Source organism: Oncorhynchus clarkii, chromosome 29, assembly GCF_045791955.1.
Source record: "Oncorhynchus clarkii lewisi isolate Uvic-CL-2024 chromosome 29, UVic_Ocla_1.0, whole genome shotgun sequence".
Taxonomy (NCBI): Eukaryota; Metazoa; Chordata; class Actinopteri; order Salmoniformes; family Salmonidae; genus Oncorhynchus; species Oncorhynchus clarkii.
The window spans coordinates 31,733,932-31,755,467 of NC_092175.1; the positions used below are offsets into that span (position 1 = coordinate 31,733,932).

Consider the following 21,536-nt stretch of genomic DNA (forward strand, 5'->3'; position numbering starts at 1 on the left):
ATCAAGAATATGCATATCCTTGCTTCAATGCCTGAGCTACAGGCAGTTAGATTTGGGTATGTCATTTTAGGCAAAAATTGAGGGGCAGATCCTTAAGCGGTTTTAAGAAGGAAAGAAATCCACAAATTAACTTTTAACAAGGCACACCTGTTAATTGAAATACATTCCAGGTGATTACCTCATGAGCTGGTTGAGATAATTCCAGTGTGAGCAGAGTGTGCAAAGCTGTCATCAAGGCAAATGGTGGTTATTTGAAGAATCTCACATTTTGATTTGTTTGACACTTTTTTGGTTACTACATGATTCCATGTGTTATTTCATAGTTTTGATGTCTTCACTATTATTCTACAATATAGAAAATAGTAAAAATAAAGAAAACCCCTTGAATGAGTAAGTGTTCTAAAACCTTTGACTGGTAGTGTACATTTGCAAACATTTCTAAAAACCTGTTTTTGCTTTGTCATTATGGGGTATTGTGTGTAGATTGATGAGGGGGGAAAAAACATTTTCATACATTTTAGAATAAGGCTGTAACGTAACAAAATGCGGAAAAAGTCAGGGGGTCTGAATACTTTCCGAATGCACTCTATATGGCTAAACCTTTCCACATAATTGGAATGAATAGCACAACACCTAAAGTGCTATAGCCAATAGGATAAGAAAAAGTAAATCAGTTGGTAGAGGCATCGGGCTGTTTTCTAACAATTGATGAACAATTGATTGTAGGATGAAATTTGGGTTGGTACACTGACTTTGTACAACATTTTTGCAGTGCAAACATCATTAGTTATTATCAAATGATTGTACTTTACATGAAAACATTAAGACATTGGTATTTACCCACTGGGCACACACTGGCTAGTCTTGTTTTTAACATTTCATATTCAGATTTTTGTCAGATATAAATTATTAGATTTTTAAGTGGCTTTGTGACCTACTGTAGGCATTCAGATACAACAATACATTATTGTTTTAAGGTTTATTAATAGTACTGATATTTATCATCTCATGCTAATGTCCCATGCACAATGTCTACAATAGTCACATTTTTTAAATTCATTGCAATGCTGCTTTAGTTAGAGATACGACAGACACAGTAGGTTTGAACTGTGAATAACGTTTTCTCTCTTTAAAACTGATTTTCTACATCCCTGGTTGCTTAGACTTCAAGTAAAAAAATCTTTCCTTCTTCTGGTGCATTATTTTTCAAAACACAATACAGTCATAGTGGAACCAGTGACTGTCCACTCACATCTGTGCATATACACACCAAAAGTACTTAATTTTGACAACACAGCCAACTGGATTCCATCTTACAAGCCATTTAACATTCAAATGATACCAGCTTACTGGTTTGAGACTTTTGAAGGATCAGGCACAGCTCCATACTTTGTTGATCGAGGAGGAAAGAGAGAACAAAACCTGCAATGCATGGGTTGGTGACAATCTGGATTATACTGAGGAATGTTTCTGTACAGCTTCTTTATTTTGACTTTTGAGTTGCAGTAGGGACTACTGTTTGACCTGGGTTCAAGTATTATGGCACACATGCTACAATCCCAATCGCACAGCAGGTTGGACACATACATTATGACAACAAGCTTGAGTCTCTTGGGAGTGAATTATGTCCAGGGAGATACAAGCTAGCCTGAGGCATCCACAGACAGAAAACGGTGGACTTTTCAGTGGAACAATCTAATTGAAAGATCAGTACATACTAAACTACAGTGGGTGGATACATACCAATATTAATCTTTCAATCATTAAAGGAACAATACTTCTGTCATTAGAGGAACAATACTGCAGTAGCAAAGGCAAATTACTGATATGATTCTCTACATGGGTGTGGGGTCTTGCTTCATGGGCACTTTGTTTCATTGAGACAGTCTCTCTCACGCACGCACGCACACACATGTTTCAGACACTAACAACAGCTCTATGCAGTACATGACATGACACAGATAGCTATGACTATCATCAAGGTATTATCTGAGAAGTACAGTAAATCTATGAATATTATTGTCACTTATGCTCCGTGGTCCAAGGCTATAAAGACAGATGTATTGTAGGAGGTTGAAGGTTAATGGACATTCAAGGTTGGAGACCAACAAGGAGGATCAAAAACTACATTCAGAGTGCTTTCTCTCTCATCTCAAGAGGTGCCAGATTTCCATCCTCAATAACACCAGACAACATAGATGCTTTCCCCCTGCTCTCTCCATCATGGCTTGCCAGTCCAGGGCTCTGAAAAGAAAAAGGTCATCATAAGATTCTGTGTGTTTGAGAGAAGCTAGTGTGGGCGAGCTACTGTATGTGACAACTTGCGTTTGTGATTTAAAGTGTGTAAACATGCACCTGTGAACATTCTCACAGATTCACATTCTCATCTTCACATACATTTTTATGTACCGGACTACTGGATGTTGAACTTGTGTGAGGGTGGAGGATGAGATTGGATGAGCTTGGAATCGGCACCGGGGCTGCAGAGCCCCTCGATCAGGTTCTTGTTGCAGTCTCCTAGGCTTCCCATGGGGGAGAGTTTGGGGTAGGCCACATGGCCCGTCAGGTCCAGCAGATCTTCCAGGGCTCGGGCATTACTCATGCCAATGTGCTGGACCTCATTGACTGGGGAGTACTCTGGGATGGAGACGAGCTCCTCCTTGGAAACTGGGCTGAGAGAGGACAAGGGATGGAGCAAATTTGTGAATTTCATAATGGTTATTCCCTCGATGGTATACTACTATGGAGCATGCTGCCCTTGAGTAAACGAGGGCGGTTATGAGGTGAATAATAAATGTGAAGCCATTTTCATTATCAATATTCCTCAGGGTATGACGAAGTGCTGTGGAAAAGCTCGGAATAGGATTCTGTTGATACAAAATCCCTAATACGCCCTGAGGGTAACACACATAGGTAGCTGGTATGGTGGGCAATACATATGCAAATGTTCATACAGTTGCATTTATTGTTTGAATCAGTTATACGTACATCATCATGTATTCCTGTAGATAGACATGGCCTTGCTCTGATGGCTTACCTGACCTCCATGGACTGCACCTCGTCATACACCCCGCTGCTTTTCACAACCAGAGGCTCCAGGTTGATAGGTGGAGGTGGGGGTCGGCCCACCGGTAGGGACGCCATGGACGGTTTCTTGGGCTGCACCTCTTGTGCGATTGTCTGTGTGGTCAACTTCACATTTACTTTGGTACACTCCTGGATTTTGAGCTGAGCAGTGGCTTGGCTGCTCACCTGGGTTTCCTCCGGTTTCTTCACCTGTACACTCTCTTGCTGGTTCACTTTGGAAGCGACCCGTCCCTTTACAAAGACACTCTCTTGCTTGAGAACCTGGGCTCCACCCTGTCCATTCACTTGGGCTGTCTGTTGTTTATTTATTTGTTTAGCGTCCTGTCCCTTTTTCAGATCAGTCTTCAGTGGGGTTACCTGGTAGGTGGCTTGTCCCTTCACCAGGGCACTGTCCTGTTTGTTGACATGAACAGTGACCTGTCCATTAACCTGAGACTCAACCTTTGGGTTTTCTTGCACATTCACCTGAGCATTAGTTTCAATCTTCATCTTTGAGTTCATTTGCATTTCCCCTGTAGAGAACAAAATTATCACATTGCACAGAACTATTCCCTGAGAAAGAGCACCACAAGACCTGACCAAGGACGGCTTAAAAATATGCTAAATATACACAAATCCCATGCCTCCCCTAGAATCATGTCAGAATTTGTTAAATCCCTGGCCAATATTACCCCTTGAAATTGTCCCATTCCTTAACCTATATCCACTACTGTGGCAACATATCATACATGACTACCTTTGTGAGCCAGAGGGGTTCCCAAGATCAAGTAGACAGGCAGATTTGCTACTGCCCTCTGTTCTACATCAGCTAATCAAATAGAACAAGAAATGCAGATTGGTCTTTCTCTTCAATTTCATTACATTTTCTAAATACTGTATGTATTAGGTAACAACACATCCGCCACGCTGAACATTAACACGGGGGCGCCTCAGGGGTGCGTGCTCAGTTCCCTCCTGTACTCCCTGATCACTCATGACTGCACGGCCAGGCACAACTCCAACATCCTCATTAAGTTTGCTGATGACTCAACAGTGGTAGGGCTGATCACCGACAACGATGAGACAGCCTATAAGGAGGAGGTCAGAGACCTGACCATGTGGTGCAAGGACAACAACCTCTCCCTCAACATCAAGACAAAGGAGTTGATTGTGGACTACAGGAAAAGGAGGACCGAGCACGCCCCCATTCTCATCGACGGGGCTGTAGTGGAGCAGGTTGAGAGGTTCAAGTTCCTTGGCGTCCACATCAACAATAAACTAACATGGTCTAAGCACACCAAGACAGTCGTGAAGAGGGCACAACAAAACCTATTTCCCTTCAGGAGGGTAGTGCGTACGGCCCAGTACATCACCGGGGCCAAGCTTCCTGCCAACCAGGACCTCTATACCAGGCGGTATCAGAGGAAGGCCCTAAAATTTGTCAAAGACTCCAGCCACCCTAGTCATAGACTGTTCTCTCTGCTACCGCATGGCAAGCAGCACCGGAGCGCCAAGTCAAGGTCCCAGAGGCTTCTAAACAGCTTCTACCCCCAAACGATAAGACTCCTGAACAGCTAATCAAATGGCTACTCAGACTATTTGCACTCCTCCCCACGCTGCTGCTACTCTCTGTTATTATCTATGCATAGCCACTTTAACAACCCTACCTGCATGTATATAATTACCTCAATTACCTCAACACCGGTGCCCCCGCACATTGACACATTGACTCTGTACTGGTACCCCCTGTATATAGCCCGCTATTGTTATTTACTGTTGCTCTTTAATTATTTGTTTTTCTTATCTCCTACTTAAAAAAAAAAAAAAAAAACGTTTTTGTTGTTGTATTTTCTTAAAACTGCATCGTTGGTTAAGGGCTCGTAAGTCAGCATTTCACTGTAAGGTTATTTCACCTGTTGTATTCGGCGCATGTGACAAATAACATTTGATTTGATGTTCAACCTTTCTAGTGAAAAATAGTATGGATGAAGTTACATGCTGAGAGCTGCATTTTGGCAGGAACAGAGGAGTTATAAATAGCCAAAGACCTTGAACATAATCTAGGATGCAGAGCGAATCCAATCCTCTCCCGAGGACAGGTATTGGAAAAACACTGCTAAATTACAGCCATGCAGGAGTCTCCTATGTTGATGGAAAAGTACTGGGGTCTCTCACCCACCATGCCCAGACTACTTTCTGTTGCCACTGGGTGGGACTCCTATACAACATGCTTTAGTAAGCATTTATATATTCATAGGGGGTCTTTCCTGCTCTGGCAGGCAGAGTATCAGTGGGTGAGTGGAATGGATCACCTACCTGGTGGTGAGACAGGCTGAGGCAGAGTATCCACCTGCCCTTCCTCATTCTGCTTCAATATGGAACAAAGATGGAGGCAACATTTATTATTCCACAGCAAATAAGAACAAAATTATGTACAATACTGTGTGATTAAGACCTGTAGTAATCAGGACGCATAAACCAATGTATCAACAATGATACAATTTAATCCTGATAATGATCACAACATAGATATAAAAACAAAAGCTCTTGGGGGGGGGGGGGGGGGGGGTACAAGCTGCAAAGCACATACTATGTTAGTATGCAATACCTTACAAGATCCCACAACATCACATGGATAATACAACAGTCAGCAGGTCCCTTCCTTGAAGCGGTGCAGAGCTATGTGAACAGCAGGCACATCTACAGTACCTTCATCTCAGCCTGGTTCTCATCACTCTTCCTGGTTCTCTTCATTATCTCCTCAATTCTCTGTGGGGATTGCATCAACATTTGATTAAGGACTGGTCCAGACTTTGATGACGTGTATTGAGCGGTGCAGACTGGGTTTCAGAGAGGCTGATTTATTCAGTAATAAGCATTGAGTTCTGAGTCATAAAAACCTTCTTCCGCAGATGTCTCTCCTCTTCTTGTTGTAGCTTGAGTATCTCTCTCTCCTGACGCTGACGCTCCGCATCCTTCTGTGCCTGTAACTCGGCCTCCTCCTTCTGTATTGATGAAGATAGAGGATTTATGCTTGGAAGTGAAATAGTACTGTGTGCTGTGCAAACAACTCATGTTAAACATGCACCAGAGTAGACTTTCTGCAAATCACCATACAGACAGTCACAACATAGTGACCCCCCCCACCTCTCTGTCCATCTTGACCTGTAGCTCCTTATCCTGGCCCTCTTTCTGCAGTTTCTCCTCTTCCTCCCACGTCCTACGGAGGTCCTCCTGTCTGCTCCTCTCCTCCTCAGCCCGTCGAGCCTCCTCCTCCTGCCGTGCTCGCTCCTCTGCCTGTCTCCTCCTCAGCTGCTCCGCCTTCAGACTGAGTGACACAGAGACAGATACGATGACTTGCAGTATATGCCATCAGTCACATCCACAGACACGCAGACACACCATCTGTCCGGCAAGTACTGACAAACAAAGAGACGCATGGTGACACTAACCACTGAGAGACACAGTCTCCTTACCGCTCATCCTCCTCCTGCTCAGGACGTTGTTTCTCCTCCAGCTCCTTCTGCACCCTGGCCAGACGCCTACGCTCCGCTAGCAGTCTAGATGCTTCCTCTGCGCTTGTCGTTCCAGCAATTCCTTTTCCTGTTGGCGTCACTGACGATGGCTCTGTCACAAAGATAAAGGCCCAAATGTGTGTGCATTGAAAGTCGTGCCCTTTTGACAATGCACTGATGTACTTAAATATTGATATACACAAAACGATTGGTAAAGAGTTTCACCTGTGCTGTTATCTGTATTCAGGTCGCTGCAGGCGGACTTTGGCATCTTCTTGTCTGGAGTGTCTATTTTGGAGGCTTTCCTATCAGCAGTCTCAGCCATAGGACTCTTCTTATCAGGGTTGTCCTTCTTTTCAGAAATCTCACCTTTTAAGTTCTTACTGGGGGTCTCAGTTTTTGGGAATCTCTTTTCTGGGGTCTCAGTGTTAGACAGTTTTTTTTCAGCGGTGTCGGCTTGAGAAGACTTCTCAGGGCTCTGAATATCAGACATCTTTTTCACAGGGGTCTCTGGCTTGGAGACATTTCTGTCACTGAGGTTGTTGTGCCCTTTGGCTTCTTCAACTTGTCCGTCCTCCTTCTTGTTGCCGTCGGTAACCGGGGTGGTGGGTCTGTGCCTGATGGGAGAAGAGTGGTACTGGCGCACAGTGCAGGGAGACTGGGTACAGCTCTTAGGCAACAACCTAGCAACAAGAAAGATATCATCACCCTCTGTCACAGTAACTAGGACCGACCACATGGATTCAGCAGCAGGACAGCGAGTCTTACTTGGGGGTGGCGGGGGAGGCTGAGCGTCTGGTGAACATGGCTGGGGATTCTGCTCTTCTCACAGGGGAGCCTGTCGCCGGGGAGCCAGTCCTTCTCTCTCTGCGCAACCTCTCCTTCTGAAAACACACCAGAGAGAATGTCAGTGTGTGTGCATGTGTGTGTAATCCTGCCAACATGGCCCTGCCAACATGGCCCTGCCAACTCTCAACTGGTTTCTGTCTATTCCACAACCAAGTGGGTAGGTAAACAAGTCTGACCTTGGGGGTTTGAGGGGTGGAGATAGACCCCCCTGCTGACTCCTCTGGAGAGCCCTGGAGCCTCCGTCGATTAGTCCGGCTTGGCGAGCCCCGATAGGGTGACCTGTGGGGGCTGCAGGGAGCTGCACAACGACAAACATCAGACACTCAGAGGTCAAAGGATAAAATAATTATCAAGTTAAGATGTATTGTGGTCAGAGGAGATACAATGATGGTAATTCCATATTTTCCGATCAATATCCACAGTATAGGTATGGAGGGAACTAACTATACTATCCATTTTTGTAATGAATCATACAAATAATTTTGTCTTTTCGCATGGTCATATGTCGCAAGTTAGAGTGATATTTGCACAATCCCCCCAAATACATCACGAATACTATATAAATTGGCATTTAGAAAATAAAATAAAAACACCCACACACATTACTACTGCCATATTTACAGTGGTGTAGTGGAGGGTAAACACCGTTTACTCACCTTTTTTATTTCACACGAGCGTTACAGAAAAATTCATTGAAAGTACTGTGTTTATCCACCTATTTTGTTTACCACTACATCACTGTACATTATGTAAGGCATGCAATGTTAAGCAACACTTTTGTGAAGCATCTTAGCATGTAGGTTTTCTCCTTGTCACTCCAAAACATACACAGAAACACAGTAGACAGCTGTTACAAACATACTGAATACACACATTTAAACACATCTATACCCTCATACACATACATTCAAAAAAGCCAGACCTAGACATAAATAAAGTAGATAAAATGTCATGTCTATCGGCAGAAGTAGAAATGCTGCCATGCAGTCCCTAGTTTCTACATCACTAATGCTGCATGATGTCACTGGTGTGTTACAGTACCTGCCTGGAAACACTTACTGCCTATGTGCAAAAACTTGTCGGTCCAAATGCTTTGTCTAGCTGCTATCTGTGCATCGGTGGCAGGGCAGATGGAGGTCTGCTGCACTGTGGCACTGGGTCATAGAGGAGTGAGTGTGGGTAAGAAGGCGGTGGACCATCAGGCTCTCCACAGAGTTCATGTGACAGCGCTGGGCTGATGGAGGGGTCAGGCGTCAATGGAGGAGTTGGCAGGAGGGGACGGAGATGAGGATGACGAACAAAACAAAATGCCATGAGGGACATGAGACGGAGAAATGAAGGTGCTCGAAGCAGAAGGAGAAGCGGAATGGGGCTAAGAATGCTTGTTCTAGACTAGTGAGTACTGTACACCCGGACAATGGAAAAGATGTATGGGCCTGCCTCAAATGTCTCATTGTCATTTGTGATGACGCCGACAGAAGTAGCTATTAGCAGTGAGGGTGAGAGTAGCAGTTGCCAAAGTCATAGTGTTTAGGTTAGTAGTAGTAGCATTGATAGTAGTAGTAGAAGTGATAATAGTACTAGTACTAGTAGTGGTGATAGCAGCCGCAGTAGCAGTAATAGTAGTAATAGTGGTGATAGTGGTAGTACTAGTGGTGATAGTAGTAGAAGGAGTAGTAGTAGTTGTGATAGTAGTAGAAGGAGTAGTAGTAGTGGTGATAGTAGTAGTACTAGTGGTGATAGTAGCAGTAATTGTAGCAGTAATGGTGGTGAAAGAAGCAGTAGTAGTAGAGGTAGTAGTAGTAATAGTGGTGATAGCAGTAGTACTAGTGGTAATAGTAGTAGATGGAGTAGTATGATTGGTGATAGTAGTAGAAGGAGTAGTAGTAATGGTGATAGAAATAGTACTAGTGGTGAAAGAAGTAGTAGTAGTAGTAGTAGTAATACTAGTGGTGATAGTAGTAGAAGTAATAGTAGTAGCAGTCATAGAGTTTTGGTGATAGTAGTAGTAGTGGTGATAGTAGTAGTACTAGTGGTGATAGTAGTAGTAGTGGTGATAGTAGTAGAAGGAGTAGTAGTAGTAGTAGTGGTGCTGATAGTAGTAGAAGGAGAAGTAGTAGTAGTACTAGTAGTAGTAGTGGTGATAGTAGTAGAAGGAGTAGTAGTAGTAGTAGTAGTAGTAGTAGTAGTAGTGGTGCTGATAGTAGTAGAAGGAGAAGTAGTAGTAGTACTAGTAGTAGTAGTGGTGATAGTAGTAGAAGGAGTAGTAGTAGTAGTAGTGGTGCTGATAGTAGTAGAATGAGAAGTAGTAGTAATAGTGGTGCTGATAGTAGTAGAAGGAGAAGTACTATTATTAGTAGTAGTAGTAGTAGTGATAGTAGTAGAAGGAGTAGTACTAGTGGTGATAGTAGAAGGATTAGTAGTAGTAGTAGTACTAGTAGTAGTAGTAGTAGTGGTGATAGTAGTAGTAGTAGTAGTGATAGTAGTAGTGGTGATTAGAAGTAGTAGTAGTACTAGTGGTGATAGTAGTAGTAGTAGTACTAGTAGTTGTAGTGATAGTAGTAGTAGTGGTGATAGAAGGAGAAGTAGTAGTAGTAGTAGTAGTAGTGGTAGTGGTGATATTAGTAGAAGGAGTAGTAGTACTAGTGGTGATAGTGGCAGTTGTAGCAGTAATAGTAGTAGTAGTAGTAGTACTAGTGGTGATAGCAGTAGAAGGAGTAGTACTAGTGGTGATAGTAGAATGATTAGTAGTAGTAGTGGTGATAGTAGTAGTAGTAATAGTTATAGTAGTAGTGGTGATAGAAGTAGTAGTAGTACTAGTAGTGGTGATAGTAGTAGAAGGAGTAGTAGTGAAAGTAGTAGTGGTGATATAAGTAGTAGTAGTACTAGTAGTTGCAGTGATAGTAGTAGTAGTGGTGGTGATAGTAGTAGAAGGAGAAGTAGTACTAGTAGTGGTGATAGTAGTAGAAGGAGTAGTAGTAGTAGTAGTGGTGCTGATAGTAGTAGAAGGAGAAGTAATAGTAGTACTAGAAGTAGTAGTGGTGAGAGTAGTAGAAGGAGTAGTAGTAGTAGTAGTAGTAGTAGTAGTAGTAGTGGTGCTGATAGTAGTAGAAGGAGAAGTAGTAGTAGTACTAGTAGTAGTAGTGGTGATAGTAGTAGTAGTAGTAGTAGTGGTGCTGATAGTAGTGGAAGGAGAAGTAGTAGTAATACTAGAAGTAGTAGTGGTGATAGTAGTAGAAGGAGTAGTAGTAGTAGTAGTAGTAGCAGTGGTGCTGATAGTAGTAGAAGGAGAAGTAGTAGTAGTACTAGTAGTAGTAGTGGTGATAGTAGTAGAAGGAGTAGTAGTAGTAGTAGTAGTGGAGCTGATAGCAGTAGAAGGAGAAGTAGTAGTAGTACTAGTGGTAGTAGTAGTAGTGGTGGTGATAGTAGTAGAGGGAGTAGTACTAGTGGTGATAGTAGAAGGATTAGTAGTAGTAGTAGTACTAATAGTAGTGGTGATAGTAGTAGTAGTAGTAGTAGTAGTGATAGTAGTAGTGGTGATAGAAGTAGTAGTAGTACTAGTAGTTGTAGTGATAGTAGTAGTAGTAGTAGTGGTGATAGTAGTAGAAGGAGAATTAGTAGTAGTACTAGTAGTAGTCAAGGGAGTAGTAGTAGTAGTAGTAATGGTGCTGATAGTAGTAGAAGGAGAAGTAGTAGTAGTACCAGTAGTAGTAGTGGTGATAGTAGTAGAAGGAGTAGTAGTAGTAGTAGTAGTAGAAGGAGAAGTAGTAGTAATAGTAGAAGGAGTAGTAGTAGTAGTGGTGCTGATAGTAGTAGAAGGAGAAGTAGTAGTAGTAGTAGTAGTAGTAGTAGTGGTGTTGATAGTAATAGTAGTAGTACTAGTAGTATTAGTGGTGATAGTAGTAGAAGGAGTAGTACTAGTGGTGATAGTAGAAGGATTAGTAGTAGTAGTAGTAGTACTAGTAGTAGTGGTGATAGTAGTAGTAGTGATAGTAGTAGTGGTGATAGAAGTAGTAGTAGTACTAGTGGTGATAGTAGTAGTAGTAGTAGTACTAGTAGTTGTAGTGATAGTAGTAGTCATAGTATTGGTGATAGTAGTAGATGGAGAAGTAGTAGTAGTACTAGTAGTAGTAGTAGTAGTAGTGGTGATAGTAGCAGAAGGAGTAGTAGTAGTAGTAGTGGTGCTGATAGTAGTAGTAGTAGTGGTGCCGATAGTAGTAGAAGGAGAAGTAGTAGTAGCGGTGATCGTAGTAGAAGGAGTAGTACTAGTGGTGATAGTAGAAGGATTATTATTATTATTATTAGTAGTAGTAGTAGTAGTAGTAGTGGTGATAGTAGTAGTAGTAGTAGTGGGGATATAAGTAGTAGTAGTACTAGTGGTGATAGTAGTAGTAGTACTAGTAGTTGTAGTGATAGTAGTAGAAGTAGTAGTACTAGTGGTGATAGTAGTAGAAGGATTAGTAGTAGCAGTAGTTCTAGTGATGTAATAGTAGTACTAGTGGGGATAGTAGTAGTAGTAGTAGTAGTAGTAGTAGTAATACTAGTGGTGATAGTTGTAGAAGTAGTAGTAGCAGTCATAGTAGTAGTGATGATAGTAGTAGTAGTAGTAGTAGTAGTAATACTAGTGGTGATAGTTGTAGAAGTAGTAGTAGCAGTCATAGTAGTAGTGATGATAGTAGTAGTAGTGGTGATAGTAGTAGTACTAGTGGTGATAGTAGTAGATGTAGTAGTACTAGTGATGATAGTAGTAGTAGTAGTAATACTAGTGGTGATAGTTGTAGAAGTAGTAGTGGCAGTCTTAGTAGTAGTGGTGATAGTAGTAGTAGTAGTGATAGTAGTAGTACTAGTGGTGATAGTAGTCGTAGTAGTAGTACTAGTGATGCTAGTAGTAGTAGTAGTAGTAATACTAGTGGTGATAGTAGTAGAAGGAGTATTAGTAGTACTTGTATGTAAAACTGGTGGACTACCTGTCCCTGTGCATGTTGAATGGCAAATACTGCTCGTCGCTTCATTATTTTTGGGTTATGTTTTCCAAATACTCGTGGGGATAGGATGGGCTCTCTGAAATACAAAATATATAACACTGAGTATTTCAATGGGTGATATTACAGATTGTTAGGATGCAGAAAGAAACCTTGCGAATGTCAAACCTCAACCAAAGTGTTGTGACTGAGTGACATATGCTTTCAATGAGGAGCGACAAGGAGGTTTCAAACAATGAAAAGGAGGAAGTGAAGTGGTGTACATGTGCCGTGGCCTCACTTGTTCACTTTCTTCTCTGTGTGTCCTTAAACCCTACATCTCTATTGTTATCCCTTGCTGTCTCTTTTGCTCGACCCGGATTGACTTGCAAGTGCCAAAAGACAACTAAGATATCAAAATAGCAAAGCTGAGCACAAACACCTACACATACCCTCACACATACACACGTAAAAAAAATATTGATAAAAGCAGCAATTATACAACATCAATGTGCACTTGTACATTAGTAATTGTTCCAGGCACACAACTCCTCCCACACACCCTCATGCTTCCAGATACACTTTCTGATTTAGCTGTTGCACATGCATTCTGGGAAATATACATAAAACCTTTGAGTCGGCATGACATTTCCCTAAAACCAAACAGCCAATGAGAGCAGTAGTCACTGTGGGGTGGAGAGCAGGATGGGGGACAGGGGATTGGTGGACCGAACGGGAGGGGTTCATAACATTACCGGATTCGCTGGCAGCAGGAAAGGGGGCGGCGAGTTCATGGGGAAAGGTGGAGGCGGGGAGAGGGGCATTCTCACAGTCACCTATAGGCAGCGGGCGGAGCAGAGCAGAGAGAGCACAGCGTTATGGCCAGAGCTGCCACTCATGGCTTTACCTGATGACCCCCTGATATACCTGTGCACCCAGCAGGGTGCTCCGGTAGACAACTGTCTGGGGAGGTAAACCCATGCAGCAAGGCTGGAGGCAATGAGCAGGCCAGGGAGAAAGACTCTCTCTCACATACACACCTTTATCCTCCATATACATGTATCCCTCTATGACCCAATCCAAATCACATGTACAAACACATTCAGAAAACAGTGTAATAAACATCAGCATCTACATTTAGAACATTATGTTTCTGTATCTCAGTCCTCCATCTTAATCCATAAAGAACACCAAACTCCCAGTGCCCCATCGAAATGAAATCATCAATACCTGACTCAGGACAGAAGCCCTCAATAATGCCCTAAACCAACAGCAAGTATGCTGTCAATTCTAAAACTGTCTGCTTTGCTCCCCTCAGGGTTGACTGAACTGATTACTATTTCCACGGTTTACAACAGGTCTGGGACAGGCAGGCACAGAGACATCACAGTCTGACCTTGAGTCTAGAAGGGTGGAGGAGAGTCATAAGCTACCAGCAGCTTCCAGAACAACACCTATCGTGTGCCCGTTTATCTGATGGACTGCTTGTGTGCTAGTTTATCCGATGGACTGCTTGTGTGCTTGTTAATCCGATGGACTGCTTGTGTGCTAGTTTATCTGATGGACTGCTTGTGTGCTAGTTTATCTGATGGACTGCTAGTGTGCTAGTTTATCTGATGGACTGCTTGTGTGCTAGTTTATCTGATGGACTGCTTGTGTGCTTGTATCTGGTAGAGAGGAGAACTCCAAATGTGTATCCTATAACTTTAGAAGCCACAAAGGGACATGCCAAATCGAATTAGCCTAGAACATTTAGTGCGGTTCCTCCCTCCCTCTCACCATTTCTCCTTCCAGTCACTGATTCATCATTCACACCTCATTGTACTCCTCTCCATCTCCCTGTTGTGGACTCACCCTGTGCTCCTCCAGCTCCGCCCCATGTCCAGCGTTTGGGCCTTTGCTCTAGCTGCAGGCTGCGTTCCAGGGAGCGTTTCATCAGAGCGTCCAGTCGCTCCTGGTTGTTCCGTTCCAGGACCGGGAAGACAAGGGACTCTATCACTGAGCTGCTCCCCTGGACCTCCCACGAGGACCAGGCTGGTCGCTCCATAACCACCACCTCTCCTCTTACACAGCACAGTACAGTCTCACAGCACATCACAATCTCACTTTACCTCATAAGGCAGATAGAAAGAGAGCACAGCTGCCTGGGGACTCCACCCCTCCAATCACATACACATGATGACACAAAGACACTCACACAGTCAATCTCCCAGCATGCAACAGTATTGACACAGTTTGGAGACTAGCTCCCTTCTTCCTTTATCCTATACCCCCTTCTCTCTATTGGCCTCCTGTTCTACTCAGATTTTCCCCAGTAAATCATCTTTCATCCAAGCTAGTTAACCCTTTCCCACCCACAGTGTTGCCATGGTACACAGAGCAGGAGACAAAGCCATCTGGTAGGGGATCAACCATTGCCAACATTTCTCCATTTAAAATTGTTCCATCTTTTCCTCCTATATATCCCTGCTCTTCCTTTTAATTTCTTCCTATCTAACACAGAAGAATACATGGACATGCACCGGCAATATGAACTACACACACAGATGAAGCCAGCACAATAGCAAATATTTGAATGAGAATGACACTGCAAAGATTCAATAAAGGGTGAAAAGAAAGTGAAGAATTTTAGTAACACAGAAAAGCAAATCCGACAACAGGCTCCTCCTGTTTTTCTATTGGTCTAAAATCACATCATCCAGAGGATATAATCCATCCAATAGGAACACACACCACACACGCACACAATCGATCCGGGTGAGATTGATGCCCAGGTAAATGCTGTATCATCCGTCTCAAAAATGCATGATCTTATGAATATTACCAATTTTATGAAGATATCAAGAGAGCAGACAAAAATTATAATTCATGTTATTTCATTCCACTTAGACATACTTAATTCTCTATAACATACATGTTTATGCTAGGTTTGAAGGCTAAACGGTGGAATCAATGTAGGCTACAAATCTCTAAAATAAATGGACCCGTCTTTGGAAAGTGGCAGTGTGTGACGTGGTTTAAAAAGACAAAGCTGCCAATGTCGTCGTGGCTGAGCAGATATTTTGGGAAGCATTGACAAATTGAGAGCAATGACAAAGCAGGATTAGGATCAGATTAAACAAATGGAATGGCAGAGACATTCATTGATTAGGTTGATGAGGTCACTGAGATTTACATAGAGATCAATACCAATGGCATCAGCTTCCCAGAAGCCAGTGTTGACTGGTATGCAGGGTGGGATAGACAAGAGGGGGTGGGTGAAAATCCCCATTACCTAACAGAGCAGAGGTCTATCCAATATTTGATTGGGAGACGACATTAAGTACTGTGATTAATGAACTACAGGATTTGAGTGAATTAAAGAGCATACATTATGTTCCTGCTTATCTCTCTCTCCAAAACCCCAAACAACGTTGCCACAGAAGGATTTCAACATCTGGCTGTTGGGGCTATTGCTGCACATGCCACACACACACATAGAAACAAAAACAGAGCATACAAACTGAATAATAAACACGCAGAAATGGAACTGAAACTGAACTGAAGCTGAAAGAGCGGAGTGTGAGCACAGAGGGAACTACATCATGCACTGGAAGATGTAGTGGCTAAGTGGTGAGTCTGACCTTTTCCTCCTCCAGCCTCTGTCTCCTCTTCTCCTCCACAGCAGCTCTGCGGAGCTCCTCCTTCTGTCTCTGTTCCTCCAGCTTCCTCCAGCGCTCCTCCACGGTACGCTCATACTGCAGCTGAGCCCGCCGCTCCTTCTCCATGATCGCCTGCTCTCGTACCGCTGGAAACACCAACCAACACACCCAGATTACCACCCTCTGTAACACCACTTTAAGAACCAACAACAATCTTTGTTCCTGAACCTCACTACTGGCTGGAAGTTTTATGGGGCAAAATTATAGAACACTACTGCTAATCTGCTATAATAAATTATACAACATTTCTGCTAACACGCTATAATAAATTATATAACATTTCTGCTAATCTGCTGTAATAAATTATACAACATTTCTGCTAATCTGCTGTAATAAATTATACAACATTTCTGCAAATCTGCTGTAATAAATTATACAACATTTCTGCTAATCTGCTATAATAAATTATACAACATTTCTGCTAATCTGCTATAATAAATTATACAACATTTCTGCTAATCTGCTGTAATAAATTATACAACATTTCTGCTAATCTGCTATAATAAATTATACAACATTTCTGCTAATCTGCTGTAATAAATTATACAACATTTCTGCTAATCTGCTATAATAAATTATACAACATTCCTGCTAATCTGCTATAATAAATTATACAACATTTCTGCTAATCTGCTATAATAAATTATACAACATTTCTGCTAATCTGCTATAATACAAATATTGGCTTCAATAAGATATGATTTCCATCAGTCTAAATACTGACAGGAACATCACTTACCTAAACCTTTATCTCTTTCCTCACGTCTCTCTTTGGCTAAACGCATCCTGTCATCTGTCCTCAGATACCCTTCCACATCTGAGGGAATGAGATATAAAGTGACATGAAATGGGATTAAAAAAGAGAAACAGACAGGCTAGACAGAAACAGAGCAAGGAGAGACGTTCAAATAGATAGTGAGGGAGAGATGTGCTTATAGAGAGGACCCTTGAAGATCTTAAGCAGCTTTCATATCTAGAAAAAAGGAAAGATTCTGTAGGGGAGCTTAACAGCCACAGTGGGGGTGAGAGTGTGACTTACACTGTTTACCTGCATGATTGTTAGTGTTGTTGCCTGGCAGACGTAAAGGGGAGGGGAGCCCATTGAGCTGGGGCTTCTTCTCTATGACCAATGCTGGGCTCAGCACCTCGTCTGATATGGGAGAGATAACAGTCCCCACAGTTTATCAGCAGAGGAAAGCAGTGCTATACATAGCACTAAACCACAGTATTGGATGCACTGGATGTGTCATCTCTGTAGGGTCCGAACGGTTTGACCTACAAACTATGACCACTCTATGGAAAGAGTGGTCATACCAGAGTGGTCATGCTCTACGACCGCCACAAGCATCATGGGACTCGTCTGAAGTCGGTACAGTTAATCTGCCAGTAGGCTACACACTAATACAACATGTAGGGTGTTTTGCTCTAGGACACCCACAGGACTCACAAGACTCGTCTGAAGGTCCCCTGGTACCAGTTAAAAAAATTATTACAGTATACTATATATGGAGACTGTTTTACGCCAAAAATACTTCAATACATTTTTATTTTTTATTTGACTGTTTCCTGATATCTCTCAGATATAAGACAGACACTTCAAAACAAACGTCCTTTAGATTTTGGGGTGGGACTATCTGTTGTTCCATGTAGTGAATCTGTTATTCAATGTGATTGTACAGGCTAATAGTAGCAGTAAGGCCAAATAAAATAATTATTAAAGTAATTCTGTAATGCACCTTTTCAATTCAGACAAGTACCCAATAAGCACCCAATAAATATTTTTAAATGTTAAGAGTGTAAGCCATCAGTTGGAGCTGTTTACTGTTTTTCACAGCTGGGCTCCCTGGATGAAGTACAACACGGGCTGGGGAGCCATGGCTGTTGCTTTGGGGTCTCTTCTCCGCAACTGACGGTGGAGTCAATCCTTCGGCTGGAGAAGGGAACATATGAGTCAAGCGAAAAGTCTGAATAGCTATTGTATGTCAGTCAAGGACAAATAGCAGCCAGGCCATTGATTTATTCTGTACTAGATTAAAAACAACAGCCATAATCTGTCCCTGTTACTTATGCATCACTCACCAAAAGCTAATACAGCTCCCAGTCAAGGAGAAACCTATCAAATCACAACATTGGGTTGTACACGGCCTATAATGAAAGAACTGACTTTTGGGAAACTAGGAATTAGCCTAGATACTGAGGGTGTTTTCGCAGACCCAGTGTAAGTAAACCTATAAATTAAAAAGCACTTCGATTGAGACTGTCCATATCATGCATTTAGAGTATAGGCTATAAACTTAAAACCGGGGTCTGCCAGGACAGGCCTTATAGGTAGGCAACTTACAAGAATACCTTTTCACTGGCCAGGTCACATGTCTTTAACTATTGATAAATGGTATGTGTTCTGGTGAGAAACCATATGTTTCAAGTCCCTGATTTGATTTGATTTTTAGAAACATGTCTACCCTATGAAAACTAAATAAGGCCTCAAAACCAGATGTAGCTATATGCCTTTGATCAGCCCTAAATTCTAAGCTACTGGGCACTTTTGATTGGACATACTCAGATCTAGCTAAGGAATGCTTAACTCCTCGGAGAACGTAGTTGAGCGTTCCTTAGCTAACACAGTTCAGGTTACATCTGACTGGGTTATTTGAGCACAAATCATACCTTGATGATGACATTTGTACCAGTAACTGAAAACAATTACCTTGGACACCAAAATCTAGGCAACGGTTAAAATTGACCCAAGAATTTAATTTGTGGCGTCATGCACCCTGTCCATAGGTTGGTTTCAAACAGCTGAAACAGCCTTTTCCTGTAATCTAGAGCCATGTTTATTCTATGTAAAAAAAATATATGTTTATGTTTCTGCATATCTAATCATACCTTTTGAGCTGTCTGTGGTTATTTTTTCAAACTAAATATGCTTATCTGCATCTCTGCTAAAAATCGTTTTATTTGATTTTATTCAACCTTGATTTACAATAGCGGCCTACTTGTAAAGCCCCCCCAGCCAAATCCGGATGACGCTGGTACATTTGTGCGTCACCCTATGGGACTTCCAATCACGGACGGTTGTGATACAGCCTGGGATCGCACCTGGGTCTGTGGTGACAACTCTAGCACTGTAATGCCTAAGACCACTGAGCCACTCGGGAGTCTGGGTAAAGGATTGAAAGGAATGTGAGTCTTATTCTGTGAATTTAGTAATTGCTTGATTTTCTAAAGTCTACAGCTATTCGGCTATTTCAGCCACACCCACTGCTGACCGGTGTATAAAATAGAGCACACAGCCAAGCAATCTCCATAGACAAACATTGGTAGATTGGCCTTAGTGAAGAACTGTGACTTTCAACGTGTCACTGTCATAGGATGCCATCTTTCCAACAAGTCAGTTCGTCAAATTTCTGCCCTGCTAGTTAATGTGAAGTGGAAACAACAACGGCTCAGCCGCAAAGTGATAGGCTACACAAGCTCAAAGATTGGGACCGCCGAGTACTGAAGCGCGTAAACACTCCCCATCGAGTTCCAAACTGCCTCTGGAAGCAACATCAGCACAAGAACTGTTCGTCTGGGGCTTCATGCAATGGGTTTCCATGGCTGAACAACCTAAGATCCCCATGTGCAATGTCAAGAGTCGGTTGGAGAGATGTAAAGCTCGCCACCATTGGACTCTGGAGCAGAGGAAACATTCTCCGGAGTGATGAATCATGCTTCACCAACTGGCAGTCCGACGGACTAATCTTGGTTTGGTGGATGCCGGGAGAACACTACCTGCCCGAATGCATAGTGCCAACTGTAAAGTTTGTTGGAAGAGGAATGATGGTTTAGGCCCCTTAGTTCCAGTGAAAATAAATCTTAACGCTACAGCATACAATGACATTCTAGACGATTATGTGCTTCCAACTTTGTGGCAACAGTTTGGGGAAGGCCCTTTCCTGTTTCAGCATGACAATGCCCCTGTGCACAAAGCAAAGTCCATACATAAATGGTTTGTTCGAGATCGGTGTGGAAGAACTTGACTGGCCTGCACAGAGCCCTGACCTCAACCCTATCAAACACCTTTGTGATGAATTGGAACGCCGACTGCGAGCCAGGCCTAATCAGCCAACATCAGTGCCCGACCTCACTAATGCTCTTGTGGCTGAATGAAAGCAAGTCCTCGCAGCAATGTTCCAACATGTAGTGGAAAGCCTTCCCAGAAGAGTGGAGGCTGTTATAGCAGCAAAGGGGGGACCAACTCCATAATAATGCCCATGATTTTGGAATGAGATATTCGACGAGCATGTGTCCACATACTTTTGGTAATGTAGTGTAGATAGACAAACTAGCTACTCTAACTTCATTGATCACCTGAAATGGCTTATTAGTAGCTAGTTGTGAGGTTGGGAGACTGGGAACCTATCTGGGCTAAATAACACCAACTTCATAAAATTACTAGGTGGCTAGTAGCATTACAGAGAAACAACCCAAAAATTAAAATAAAACATCTAAAATTAGAATACACACTGCCCCTGTGCCCCCTATTGGCATGACGCCTCTGGCACAGAGACAATCAATTTGGCAATCAACAAAGGTGCAAGTTGTCCTTTTGATGTAACAATAATTAATTGTTTAGGCAACTGACCTTCAATACAGTCAACGATATTTAGCATAGGCTATATAGGCTACATTAGGAATGACTGAAGACTACAATGAAATGCAGTTTGGGGATACAGTGATTTATGCGCGTAGCCCTATGCCAATGTTATAGAACCCTTGACAAAATAGGCTACATTGGAGAGAAACATTGGATATTGTAAACAATAGACCGTTAACGTTTTACCTAGCTTACCTGTCAAGGCGCTGGACGCTGTATTGACTGCCTTCTCCGCCATCGTCGTAGTCACTAGCGGATCACCCTCAAATGTATGGGTGCAATGTCAAACACCCCGCAGCAAAAGGCTCCAAATCAAGCCGAGGGAAACCGCATCGCCAGCTTCTACCTTCAGGCGCATGAGAACATATGCTGCGCTATCGAGGGATGTATCTGTTTTCCACTGCCTGCAATATGTGCGCTCCCCCGGAACGGTGCACAGGCGATCGGGAGAGCAGTAGGATATTCGGGTGAATGCGGTTACTGAATGAGGCAATAGGCTGCTGTTTAGTGGACTAGTTTGAAGGTCAAAAGTGTTCGTGGCTAGGTATCCTTGGATAACTGTTGGGAAGGAGGGGAGAAAATTATGCGCTCCAGTTCAGGGAGTAGAGCTGGATAGAGATGATGTGCGAATATTCGACAGCGCGTCAGTGCCTCGCCAGCCGGCTCCGCATTACATCATTGATGGAGGGACAAACTGTAGCCTAAGCAAATGCATGAAGTAGGCTAAAATCGAATTATTGAATTGCATTTAATAGCATTATACGTTGCCATCAAATAATTGGATACATGATGGGAGTGGGACAGT

The 21,536-nt window shown here is 42.7% G+C and overlaps 1 protein-coding gene across 1 annotated transcript; it reads right to left on the reverse strand.

Annotated features, from left to right (window-relative positions):
- Positions 1-972: 972 nt before the first annotated feature.
- Positions 973-21,310, reverse strand: LOC139388062 (MAP7 domain-containing protein 2-like). The gene is given in 19 exon segments (XM_071134578.1): positions 973-2,244; positions 2,398-2,451; positions 2,453-2,672; positions 3,038-3,599; positions 5,383-5,431; positions 5,776-5,835; positions 5,967-6,071; positions 6,214-6,394; positions 6,543-6,693; positions 6,807-7,264; positions 7,350-7,465; positions 7,607-7,728; positions 13,147-13,227; positions 14,246-14,345; positions 16,015-16,178; positions 16,832-16,909; positions 17,141-17,242; positions 17,915-18,022; positions 20,927-21,310. Coding segments are annotated over 19 exon segments (2,868 nt in total). The 5' UTR covers positions 20,970-21,310; the 3' UTR covers positions 973-2,130.
- Between the last annotated feature and the right edge of the window lie 226 nt (positions 21,311-21,536).